Source organism: Solanum pennellii, chromosome 3 (genome assembly GCF_001406875.1).
Source record: "Solanum pennellii chromosome 3, SPENNV200".
NCBI lineage: Eukaryota > Viridiplantae > Streptophyta > Magnoliopsida > Solanales > Solanaceae > Solanum > Solanum pennellii.
Window position 1 is genome coordinate 39,713,703 of NC_028639.1, and position 12,533 is coordinate 39,726,235.

The following is a 12,533-nucleotide window of genomic DNA, read 5'->3' on the forward strand; positions in this document are numbered from 1 at the left end:
AATAATTAAAAAATTTTGAAAAAAAACAATCATTGAATTTAGCAAATCGCTGGTTACAGCGATTTTGCTTTTTTCGGCAAGCAAAATCACTGGTAGAGCAACGATTTTGCCGTTCGCTGGTAGAGCAGCAATTTTGCCGTTTTGGTTAAATTTAAAATTTATATACCGCTTGAGAATTTTTATTAGCATTTTATACCCATTAGGCTCCGAACTTGATTATTCATTGTAACACAATTATAATAATTTATGCAAAAAGTGGGTTCGCAACAAAAAAAGTGAAATAGACAATAACTATCAAGTGCATTAGCCGTCAATGGAGTTCGTTTTGTCGCAGCGATTAGTCAGACCCTTTTGGTCGTTTTATCAACTTTGAGACTCCGCATATCTCTGTCTCTCTTCTCCAAGTGTTAATAGTGCATATATGTTTTCACAAGCCAAATGAAACTTTCATAGTGAAAGACCTTCATAACCACAAGGAGAGATGATGTGTTGAATAAAAAGTTATAGATGCAGATGCATTCTATCAAAATGATCAATATAGTATTTTCAATTATGATTAGTAACAAGATAGTAACAACAGTCCGAGGATAAAGAGTCTTTTATCACACATTAGTCATAACACAACCAACTGTACCTCACCATTTCTTTCTAACAGAATAGCTGAAGATTTCAGTAGGACACAGGGCCTTCTGCACTAACTTAACTACTTCATGCTAAACATTGCTATAAAAAAAAAAAAATCTCCAATCTGGGAGACAAAATGAGGTTTCTATTACAAGTCTACAGGACATTTACAAAGTGGCATAGCTCTTGTGGACATTCAACTGCCACAACTAAAAGCACAAGTGCATGAAACTGATAGAAAAAGTGATGGTGAATAATGTAATGATAAAAAGACGGCCAAAAGTCAACCCTGACACGGTTTGCTGAAAAATTAACCAGATAGAATCAACAGTAAACAAGTTAGCTCACAGTTCAAGTAGAGAATTTCCAGGGCTATGTTGGTTCATCAGACCTCAGCTATCTCGACCAAGAACTGGAAAATATACATCAAAAGAAACTAGGCAATGGTAAAGAACCAAAATCAATAGCTTCATCTTCATCGACTAGTGCGTTGATAAAAGATAGGACCAGACTGCATGGAAGAAATCATTTGATCAGAAAAGAAAGACAAAGGCCCTTTTAAGTAGCATGCATGTTATAGTCAGCAAAAATAATAGCAAGGAATACAAGGCTTATAAAAGTCGTGCCTGCACTATTTTATACTACTCAATATGCCCATCCTTTTGTGTAGCAGGGTATAATCAAACATTTTTCTTAAGAATTAAGAAAACAACCATTCCTTCCATACTTGACAGGATTTTGCACAAACAGAATATCATGAAAGTGCGTTTGCTAATGAAATCATGTCAAAAACAACTATCATCTTTTCTGTTCAGAAATTTGATGCAAATCTTAAAATTTGAATTAGAACTACCCTATGCATAATTTACCATACTAATGACCACATAGCGACTTCATACTTTGCTTCATAAAAGGATTCAGAAAAGCATACAAAAGATGAGAGCTTTTATAGCTGGGATTTCATCTCTACAGATAACTTTATACGTGCTCCTAGCCTTCTCTGAATGAGTTCTTCGTCGAACAAATAAATATGAACCCTGAATATTTTCTTCCTTATTTCTCTCTTTCATATATATAACTTTTTACCCTCTATTTTGTTGTCATTTGTCAACTAGTTGTACCTGCAATTGTATCCATTCATGTACAGAACAAGTAGGGATCCAATGTACTGTCATAACCAACTTATAAAGCATACAGTTATGTATCTCCACCCCTCTCCTCCCCCCTCCTATATATATATATATATATATATATATATATATATATATATAATCTTCATTCCAGAACATTTGGATCAGCAGAATGAATCTCAATATCATAAATATTCCCTTTGGGTCCATATTATCTCAACACTCAGCACTTAAGGATTATCTAACACTTACCTTTTCTTTTATATATATACATATCAATGGCGGAGCCAGAAATTTTATCAATGGTGTTCAAGAATAATTTTTTTTACAAGTGTGTTGAATGTTATTTGTTTAACCTAGTGATTGTACAGTGAACGATTCCAACAGTTGTTACTATCAAATACAAACAATCAAGTCTTTTCTTTTTTTTTTCCTGATGCATTGATTTTATATAATCAAACGTATGTATCAATTTTAGCTTTGGGTTTAAAGTTGTTAATATATATATATATGAGCACAAATTCTTAATGTAAAATATAGGTCATTTTGTTTTTTTCACCCTTCGAAAGTGCATTATATATCAGATAAAATTCGAAATACAATATATATATATAATAATAAAATTTCAAAATCAGAATAATTTATTCATATATGTTACTCTATATTATTAAAATTGTAACATTAAGAGTTAAGAAACTTGAGAACATATAAGAATTTCAGGTAAATTAAAATTAATGAATATATTTGTTTGATGCAAGAATAATGGTGTGAGTACAAGTGTAAGGTTGTGACCTGCTCTCAAAATAAACAAAAATTGTTATGCACTCGGCAAACCTGCTCTCAAAATAAACAAAAATTTTTATGCACTCGGCAAGATTTAAACCCGAGCACTGAAAACGAATATCCTTAACCATTGCGCCAAAGGAAGAGCTTATGTAAAGGATGTTCAACACTAAATACATATCCCTTAAACTTAGAATTTGAACTATATACATAGTGAAATTTTCTGGTGAAAGGTGTTCAACTGACCACTCTTAGAAGGTTGTAGCTCGGCCCTTGATATTTACTATATACTATAACAACTAATGTTGGAGGAGCCTAGGGCCAATCGATCAATAGACCAATATGCCCTTTTCCTCAAATTTCCTTTATTTTATGTATTTAAAAATTAAAAAAAAATTGCTATAAATTACAATATCTAGTATTTTTCTATTTATTTTCTATTTTAATATATTATGAATTTTAAATCACAATAATTAACAACTTACAATATTTTACTATGTATTAGACGAGGAAATGTTTGAGGAGCTTAGGGTTAGTCAGTCAATTGACCGATTCGCTCTTTTATTCAAATTTTTCTATTCTATGTTAAAAATTAACAAAATATAGTAAGATAAGTTACAATATTTTTTTATTTTATTTTTTTTTGCTGTTATTATGCATTCAAAATTATGAAAAAATAGTATTATAAATCACAACAATTAAAACTTAAAATTTTTTAAAAATTGATGAACTTTCAAATTTCACCTAAGTCACATAATTGAAACAGAGGGGGTAACATATATTACTTGAAAATTATGTTGACTAAGAGTACATAAATCACAATGATTAACAACTTAAAATATTTAAAGTATGTATTAAAAAAATAATTAACTCTAAAAATTTCACACGTGTCAGATAAGTGGCAATAATTAACAACTTAAAATATTTAAAAGAATATATTAAAAATTGATATTAACTCTCGAAACATGACATGTGCAATAGATATTATTTAAAAAGTAAGTTAAAAATATAATAGAAATAATCAAACAACAAAAGTTATTTTAAAATTTAGTTGACTCTCCTAATTCTATCTATATTACATATATTAAAAGTAATATATATTGGGCTTGGGCTTGCCCAGACTTTTGTTTCTAGTATTTTACTAGGCTTCAATCCCAAACATTGAGGTCAACAGATTGAATCCCAATATCATAAATGTTCTCTTTGGGTCCATATTATGTCAATACTCAGGACTTGAGGATTACCTAACAATAGGGAATCTCTAATATATTCTAGTGGTTATATCTTTAATATTCTAAGAATCTTTTATTCTACTAAGCATGAGTATTCTAGTTGGTCTCACCTATACAAATTTCCGACTACCATTGTTTTCTATCTTTTGCAAGATCTATCGGGATTTTGAGTATTCCATATCTTTTGAGATATCTTCATTTCATGTGATTTTATATCTGTTTCTTCCTATTTTAACACCTTTGATCATCATGTTTTCACATCTAAAAATTGATGTATGTAACACACGACAAAACCATCTCAAGCAATGTTCTCTTATATAATCCTCTACTTTTACCTTCTTAGAGATGTAATCATTTATGATCTTGTATGATTGCACATCTATCTTGACATTCGCATTTATGCGACACACATCTCATGGATATATTGAGCTTCAACACTCTCATACACCATTGGTGGCCCCATAGTTGTTCTATACAACTTATCTTTCAATTTAACTTTGGTAGATATCTTTCCTATTGCATAACACTCTCACGGCACTCCTCCCTTTCAACTATCCTACTTCAATCCTTTGCTTCACATCTCTATCCATCATTCCATTCTCCTAAATATTGAGCCTAAATATCTAGTTTATATACATTTAGGTACCTCAACACATCCACTCTCAACTAAACTTTTCTTACTTTGTGGGCAAACCATAAAGTGCATCAATTTTATCTTTACTCCATCGAAACCCTCATTAGTTTCATCGGTTAAACAAGGTTGTGAAAAAAGAGCATACACCATGGTACCTCATCATGTATGTTATTGGTAAGCTAATCCATAACAAGAGAAAATAGGTTGGGGCTTAGCATAGTTTCCTGGTGAAAATCCAGGATTGTGAGGAATTCCTTCGTGTCTCTTACAACCGTTCTTACACTTGTGACAAATATAAATTCTTTTCCTTTTCAATAACCTCCAAAGGATGCTTTTTGACACTATCATATGACTTCTCTAAGTCAATAAATTTCATGAGTAGGTCCTTTTTCTACCTATAAATTCCATCAATCTTCTCCATAAAATATAGCCTCTTGTAGATATACCAGGCACAAATCTAAATTGGTTCTCTCTCACCCTTGTAGTGGGCCTAAGTCTCCTCTCTATTATTCATTCGCATAGTTCTGTTGTATAGATCATAAGTTTAACCCCATGATAGTTAGCAAAACTTTAGTACCTCATGTGTTCTTGTACATGGTTACCAAAGTGCTTTTCCATCGCTTAATTGGCAATTTGGCATCTTTCCACACATCAATGTAGCATTAAATGTTTTGGTAAGGCATTTTACTCTTTTATATCTGGGGCACTTCCAGACACCGTTAGGGGAACCATCTGGTCCACAATCTTCTTTAATTTTCATAGGTTTCATGGAGTCCTTTACTGCATGAGTGTAATTCTACTACTACAGTTAAAGTTCTTGTCTAGCATGGAAGTAAAATTTTCATGGCTTGAGTTGAATGATTGATCAAAATAGGCTCTCGACTCTTTTTTATCTCATCATCTCCGGATAAGATTCCAAGACTCGTCCTAATGCACTTAACATGGTTCAAATCTTTACCCTTCTCTTTCGTCCATGCTAGTTTACACATTTCTTTCTCTCCGTTTTGTGTCCCTAATTCTTAGTACAAGCCATCAGGAGCTTTTAGTATACATTAGCCTAGCATGCAATATTTTAGTATCCTCATTTGAATATTGTATTTGTACAATAGTTAGTTATTAATACTTTATGCACTTTTAGTCAATTTGATAATTAAAGATGTATTTTCTATCGTAAAAATGATGAATTTTTAGAGTAAATACCAATAGATTTGAAGAGGATAAAGTATGTCATTAGCAATACAAAATTTACATGAAATATTTTGGGAAAAACGTGCAACGCTCATTCCCAGAACTAGTATACATATGTATGTATGTATACACATACAACAACATATGAGTGCGGTCTCACAAATGTGTTAGCACACCTTACCCCCTACCTTTGTGGGGTAGAGAGATTATTTCAGATAGACCCTCAGCTCAAGAAAAATCATTTTCTAATACAGGTTTGAGTAAAAAATGCAAGAGTAAATGAACTGTGGTGAAATTATTGAAGAAAGAAAAATATTGACAACAAAAATAGTAAAGATAACCAAAGTACCAACAGCAGTAATCAAATTGAAGAAATAATAATAATAATAATAATAATAATAATAATAATAATAATAATAATCGTAAGGGAGCAGATAGGTGCTCCCACCTTGAACCAAGTTCTACCACTAAGAAGAGAGAAGTTGCGAGACTGCCTACTTACCATCTACCCTAAGTATCCCTAAAACAATCAGATCAAAAATTACAAAGGCCAACAAAAATATGAAATACAATTAAAAAAATAATTAAAGTAAAACAGTGGGTTATGCAACATTTAAAAGTATGGTTTTCCTGTTTCTTTCAACTGCCCTTGCTAAGAGAATCTGAAACCATTTTTGAGCAAACATTTTGCTCCACAGCAATATCACTGTTTTCAATAACTAAACATTATCACTCAGGTTACCTACAATATTTTCATTTTGCCCTGATTGGATTATTATGGCCTCTTAACTGAACATGTGACATCATTTCGTAACTGTTCCACAAAAGAGTTAGTCTACCATTTTTTTCTCTAACCATCTGAAGCTCTAATATCCATTTCAACATCGATTTTCAAGTACTAACTTTCCAATCAAATTTACAATGTGCAAACACTTGCATTCCTTTTTGTAGTAGCTCTTAAGATACTGTTGATAACTCTCAACTCATGCAGTGAATATTCAAGATTCCTTTTCAAAAAGAAAAGAAAAAGAAAGGCATTCAAGATTCCATTTACTGTAGTTCAGATAGACAATTCTTGTCATCCCGTTAACTACAATTTGAATTGAAAAACATCAAGCTTAACCAGAGACTGGAATTTTCTGTACCAAGGCCAAAACTTTTTACTCTGGAACTAAATGTACAGATCATTTCTAGGCTTGCTAGATGATATTATAATAAGATGGAGGCGGCTCCACAGGCTGTGTAGAAACTTTGAGCAACCCACAGTGAGTGTCAAAGCATTTAACTATGGACCAAAAATTGGAACAAAGTTTAATGATAAGCCCAACAATACTGGACTTATGAGATGGTTAGAAAGAGGCTCCAAAAATTGGGACAAAGTTTAATGATAACCCCAACAATCATTACTGGACTTATGAGATGGTTAGAAAGAGGCTCTATAAGCTGTGAAGAAACTTTGAGCAAGCTACAGCTGCACAATATTCTAATTGGATCAATTCTAAAGCTTATTATATAATCTTTATTCTATTATTGATTCCAGTAATTACTAATAGTAAAAAGTTCAAAAGAAACAGAAAGACTAAAATGGAGAGAAAACAAGAAAAGGAAATCATATCACATATGCATTATTCATCTTCTTATGAGATAACGGAGCACATTATACTTTTCAAAATCAAAAGGAGACACCTATCAGACCTAAGTACTGTCCAGAATTCAGGAACTGAGGACTGAATGTCAAAATCTCCAACAATGGACGGGAAAACTGATAGCAAAGTAGAAAATGTGTCCCTTCATTGGATATTCTATGTAGAAACAGCAATCAAACTACATATTAACATATGTTGAGAGAAGATATGGGCAAAAGGAGGAAATAACTGTATGAAGAGTTATAATAAAACCTGACAAGCACTAGCACGAAGAGGACCAAGTAGAAACCCAGCTTCAATATCCGAATCTTCTTCTCAGACTCAATGAACCTAAAAACTTCGGTCACGTCAATTAGATGCTGCCGGCTTAAGAATCTGCAATGCAATAACACCTCTGTTAGTTAAGATTTAAAGAAATCAATCTAAAGAAAGCATCTTTTGAAGAAGAGAAATATGAACTTTTTAAATTGTAACATAGAACACTTTTTCCCGGGATGGACTAGACCCCCTCCCCCACCCCCAAATGATAATTGTGTCCCCTTTCTTCTAGTTTGAGCTTCCTCAGTTTCCCTAGAAGACCATTTACTTCTCTTGACAAGATCCGCATATGGAATTTCCAGATCAACAGTCCTAGCAATTTGTACTTCTTTCCAGAGGTATTATACTGAATAAACTTTTCATTTCTGAAGGCCAGTTCTGAGCAACCAACATTGAAGGCCATTTTTGGGATAATTAATACTGATCTACTTTTGCCTTAAGAAGTGACGGTCACAGTCCCAATCAATTTGGATACATATTTCAATAACACACTTTCCCTATCTTTCGGTCTTATTCCTCATAATTAACATATAAGAACATAACCCAAACAGAGATGTTAGCTAATTAGTGGCTCGAGAAGCTCCGTATTACATTGATAACATCATAACAAATACACTTTGAGAAGCAAAGCGTATTAAGCAAAAGCCAGATTTCAGGGATGGAAGTACTCTCATTTATATGGAAACCTATCCTACTCGGATCCTCCCAAAGTGATGGATTTCATGTATGGAAGTATAATCTCATTTATATGGAAACCTATGTTACTTGGATCCTTGCTATACCATGTCGGATCCTCCAAAAAATGCTCTATTCTACATGGATTCAACATGGGTGCAGCAACATTTTTGGATGATCTAAGCAACAAAGACGGAAAGTACATAGCATGAATATCAACTTGATATAAGATGTAACACACATAAATTAGGAGAAGGAACTTACTTTCTCACATTATAGTAAGCAGGAAGAAGTGTTAGCAAGAAGATAAACCAATGCCCTGTGAGAAGGAATAGGATGCAGAATGCACCATGTAAGCTATACTCTTTAAGGACAACAGAGTTGATACGAGATGAAGACTCATAAGGGTTCATATAATCAGCTTCCAAATCTGTTAAGCAAACGATCTACAAGAAGCAAATAAAGAACTTCAGACAAACAATATGTGGGCAAAAGAGGATAAAGTAAACCGTTGACAAGGACTTTCATCACTGCAGCAAATCAATTCACACAGTAAAAAACAAATAGATTTTATTGTGCTGCATACCCGTAAACAAAAACTTAAAATTTTTGGTCATCAACTTAACACGATTATATAAAGATTGTTCCATAATTAGATGAACATATTAGTTTGTCAACTAATTACTCCTTGCAATAAGCAATAGTTGTCTAATACTACTTTATTTTATACAAATAACCATTAGGATTGCTCTGCAAACTCTTAAAAAAAAGGGTTCAAATAAAATAAAAGACAACTCCCAAAAGAGAACAGTGAAATAAAAATCATACAAAATCACTCTATTCCTCTAAGCCACCAACCAACCACAAATGATTTGTGAAATAAACATTGAATTATATTTCCAGTAATCTTCCAAAAACCTTAACAAGGAAGACAAAAAAAAAAGCCTAAAGGTGAAAAGGATACCTGATAGATGAGTAATGAAATAAGGGCAATGTTAATGGCTAAAAATATCAACCAAAGAATGGGTTCCCAAGACATTACTTTTGGTTTGATTGGATCCTCTACATGCAGATTGGGAAGAAAAGCAAATCCTTAAAAGAGGGTTTTGATGAATGAGAATTCTTTAGGAGGAAAAACCCAGAAATATTTAATGATGGGCTATTTTCTTCTTGGGAGGAACAAAAGAAAAAAGGAAAGCTAGCTAGTGGAGAAAATTAAGTGAAAGGTGTCAAATAAGTCCCGTTTTTGTTTTTGGTGACAGATTGACCAAGAGCCAGTTAAATTCTCTTTAAAATATAATTAACTAATTAAAGATTAAATTAACATTTTCAAAACTTTCTAATTTTTTATAAAATACAAAAAAAAACACTTTTATAATTCAAACCAAATCATTTAAAAAGTAAAATCTTTTCATTTTCCCTCCTCGCTTCTTTCTCTTTTTTTCTTCATCTTCTTTATTAGAAATTCGGAAATTCGTCGTTACTCTTCCTCTGCAGTCGTTACTCTTCCTCTCTTGTCCTCCATTACTCTCTCATCTTTCTGATCTGTGATCGTGTTCGACAAGAAATGGGTAAGTTATTTTTTGAAATACTTTACAATTTTTGAAGTTTTTTTCTTGGATTAATGAACAATAAAATGTTCTGTAGGTGTAATAAGTGAATAATCGACTTAATGGTGTGTATTATTTATCATTTATGAAAGAAAATCAGTCAACTCAAAAAATCCTTATTTTGAGGAAATGTATATGTAATGTTATCATTCAGTGAAAAGTCATTTTTTGTTGCTGTTGTTGTTCTTTTTTTTTTCATTTTGTTGATATGAAAAATCTTTTCATTTTCCCTCCTCGCTTCTCTCTCTTCTTTTCTTCATCTTCTTTATTAGAAATTCGGAAATTCGTCGTTACTCTTCCTCTGCAGTCGTTACTCTTCCTCTCCAGTCCTCCATTACTCTCTCATCTTTCTGATCTGTAATCGTGTTCGACTAGAAATTGGTCAGTTATTTTTTGAAATACTTTACAATTTTTGAAGTTTTTTTCTTGGATTAATGAACAATAAAATGTTCTGTAGGTGTAAAAAGTGAATAATCGACTTAATGGTGTGTATTATTTATCATTTATGAAAGAAAATCAGTCAACTCAAAAAATCCTTATTTTGAGGAAATGTATATGTAATGTTATCATTCAGTGAAAAGTCATTTTTTGTTGCTGTTGTTGTTCTTTTTTTTTTGCCATTTTGTTGATATGAAAAATCTTTTCATTTTCCCTCCTCGCTTCTCTCTCTTCTTTTCTTCATCTTCTTTATTAGAAATTCGAAAATTCGTCGTTACTCTTCCTCTGCAGTCGTTACTCTTCCTCTCCAGTCCTCCATTACTCTCTCATCTTTCTGATCTGTAATCGTGTTCAACTAGAAATGAGTAAGTTATTTTTTGAAATACTTTACAATTTTTGAAGTTTTTTTCTTGGATTAATGAACAATAAAATTTCTGTAGGTGTAAAAACTGAATAATTGACTTAATGGTGTGTATTATTTATCATTTTTTAAAGAAAATCAGCCAACTCAAAAAATCCTTATTTTGAGGAAATGTATGTGTAATGTTTTTCAGTGAAAAGTCATTTTTTGTTGTTGTTGTTGTTCTTTTTTTTGCCATTTTGTTGATATAATTTTAGCGTATGTTGCCACATTTTAGTGATATGTTGGTCATCTGTTGCCACATATGATTCATATGTTGCAATAATCTGTACAGATGTGTCAACATATGATTCATCTGTCGCTACATAAGATGTATATGTTGCGCAACAGCAGGTACATATGTGGCAACATAATGTTAATTTATCGCAACAGACTATCCATCGATTGCAACATACTGCTAATATTATTTTATAATGAATTGTAAAATTTATATGTTGGTCATCTGTTGCCACATAAGATTCAAATGTTGCAATAATCTGTACAGATGTATCAACATATGTTGCATCTGTTGCTACATAAGATGGATATGTTGTGCAACAGCAGGTACATATGTGGCAGCATAATGTTAATTTATCGCAACAGACTATCCATCGGTTGCAACATACTGCTATTATTATTTTATAATGAATTGTAAAATATCAATATTTTTTTTTACCTTGTAGATGAAATGATACAAGAAGCTTCATCCATGACAACAACTCAATCTTCTGACATGAAATGCTCTTTTTGTCTATGCGAAGAATGTGAGCAGCAACATGATTATTTTATTAGTCGCGTTAAAAAAACTCACTGATATTTTTAAGAAAATATCTCATAATATTGATGTGCAATGATCCAAGAAGACTTCACAGCCTTTGAAATGTATGAGGTTGCCTATTTCTCAAACACTTTCTATGATTATTGAGAAGAAAGAAAAGGAGAAGAAGGCAAAGGAGGAGAAGGCAAAGGAGGAGAAGGAGAAAGAGGAGAAGGAAAAGGAGAAGAATGCAAAGGAGGAGAAGGAGAAAAAGGCAAAGGAGAAGAAGGCAAATGAAGAGAAGGAGAAGGAGAAGAAGGCAAAACAGGAGAAGGAGAAGGAGAAGGAGAAGAAGAAGGCAAAGGAGATGGAGAAGGAGAAGCAAAAGGAGAAGGAGAAAGAGAAGCAGAAAGAAAAAGCGAAAGCGAAAAAAAAAAGAGAAGAAAGTCGAAGTTGTCAGTTGTGATGTGAAGCGACAATATCCATTTGAAGGTTTTAACATAGACGGCAAGGGTCCAACTGAACTAATGTCATCCTTCTCGCAATGGATAAAAGAGGGTCTTTACAAGCATCATGCAAAAAAGTAAGTAAAGTAAAGCAAGTAAAGCCGTTCAACTACTATTTGAATTTCTTCTTGTTGTCCAATATATAATGATTTATAATGATTACACAATTGCAGAGGAAACAAGGAGGATCACTACTTAGCCAATTGCTCAAAACTTGAATTTGATGAACTTGATTTAATAGTTGCATTTCCAATGAATAAGGACTGGTTCTACGTAATGTCTCAACCTAATAGGTGCTGAAATGATGAGGTAAATCCATGCTCACTTTTATATGTACTGTTTAGTACATGAATATATACAATTAAATTGATACACTTGTTTGATGCATGTGGCACAACAACAAAAAATAAATAAAGTTCATGAAGAAGAACAAGAACTTCATGAAGAGTTCAATGCTAGTAATGATGATGGGATTAAAATCATCAATGCAGACACTTTCCCTGTGCATCTGCAGCCTGATGCTAATGGTGACAGCATCATTAGGTCAGTTCTGGGAAGACCTTTCGTCAAATTCAGGGATATCCTCAAGAGA

At 32.5% G+C, this 12,533-nt stretch overlaps 1 protein-coding gene across 1 annotated transcript; it reads right to left on the minus strand.

Moving 5' to 3' along the window:
- Window positions 1-521: 521 nt before the first annotated feature.
- On the minus strand, window positions 522-9,461 carry LOC107012897 (protein cornichon homolog 1). Its single transcript, XM_015212862.1, has 4 exons — window positions 9,195-9,461; window positions 8,495-8,676; window positions 7,490-7,612; window positions 522-1,135 (listed from the first exon to the last, which is right to left on the minus strand). The coding sequence occupies exons 1-4, from the start codon at window positions 9,267-9,269 to the stop codon at window positions 1,051-1,053; spliced, it is 465 nt and encodes a 154-aa protein (XP_015068348.1). The 5' UTR covers window positions 9,270-9,461; the 3' UTR covers window positions 522-1,050.
- Between the last annotated feature and the right edge of the window lie 3,072 nt (window positions 9,462-12,533).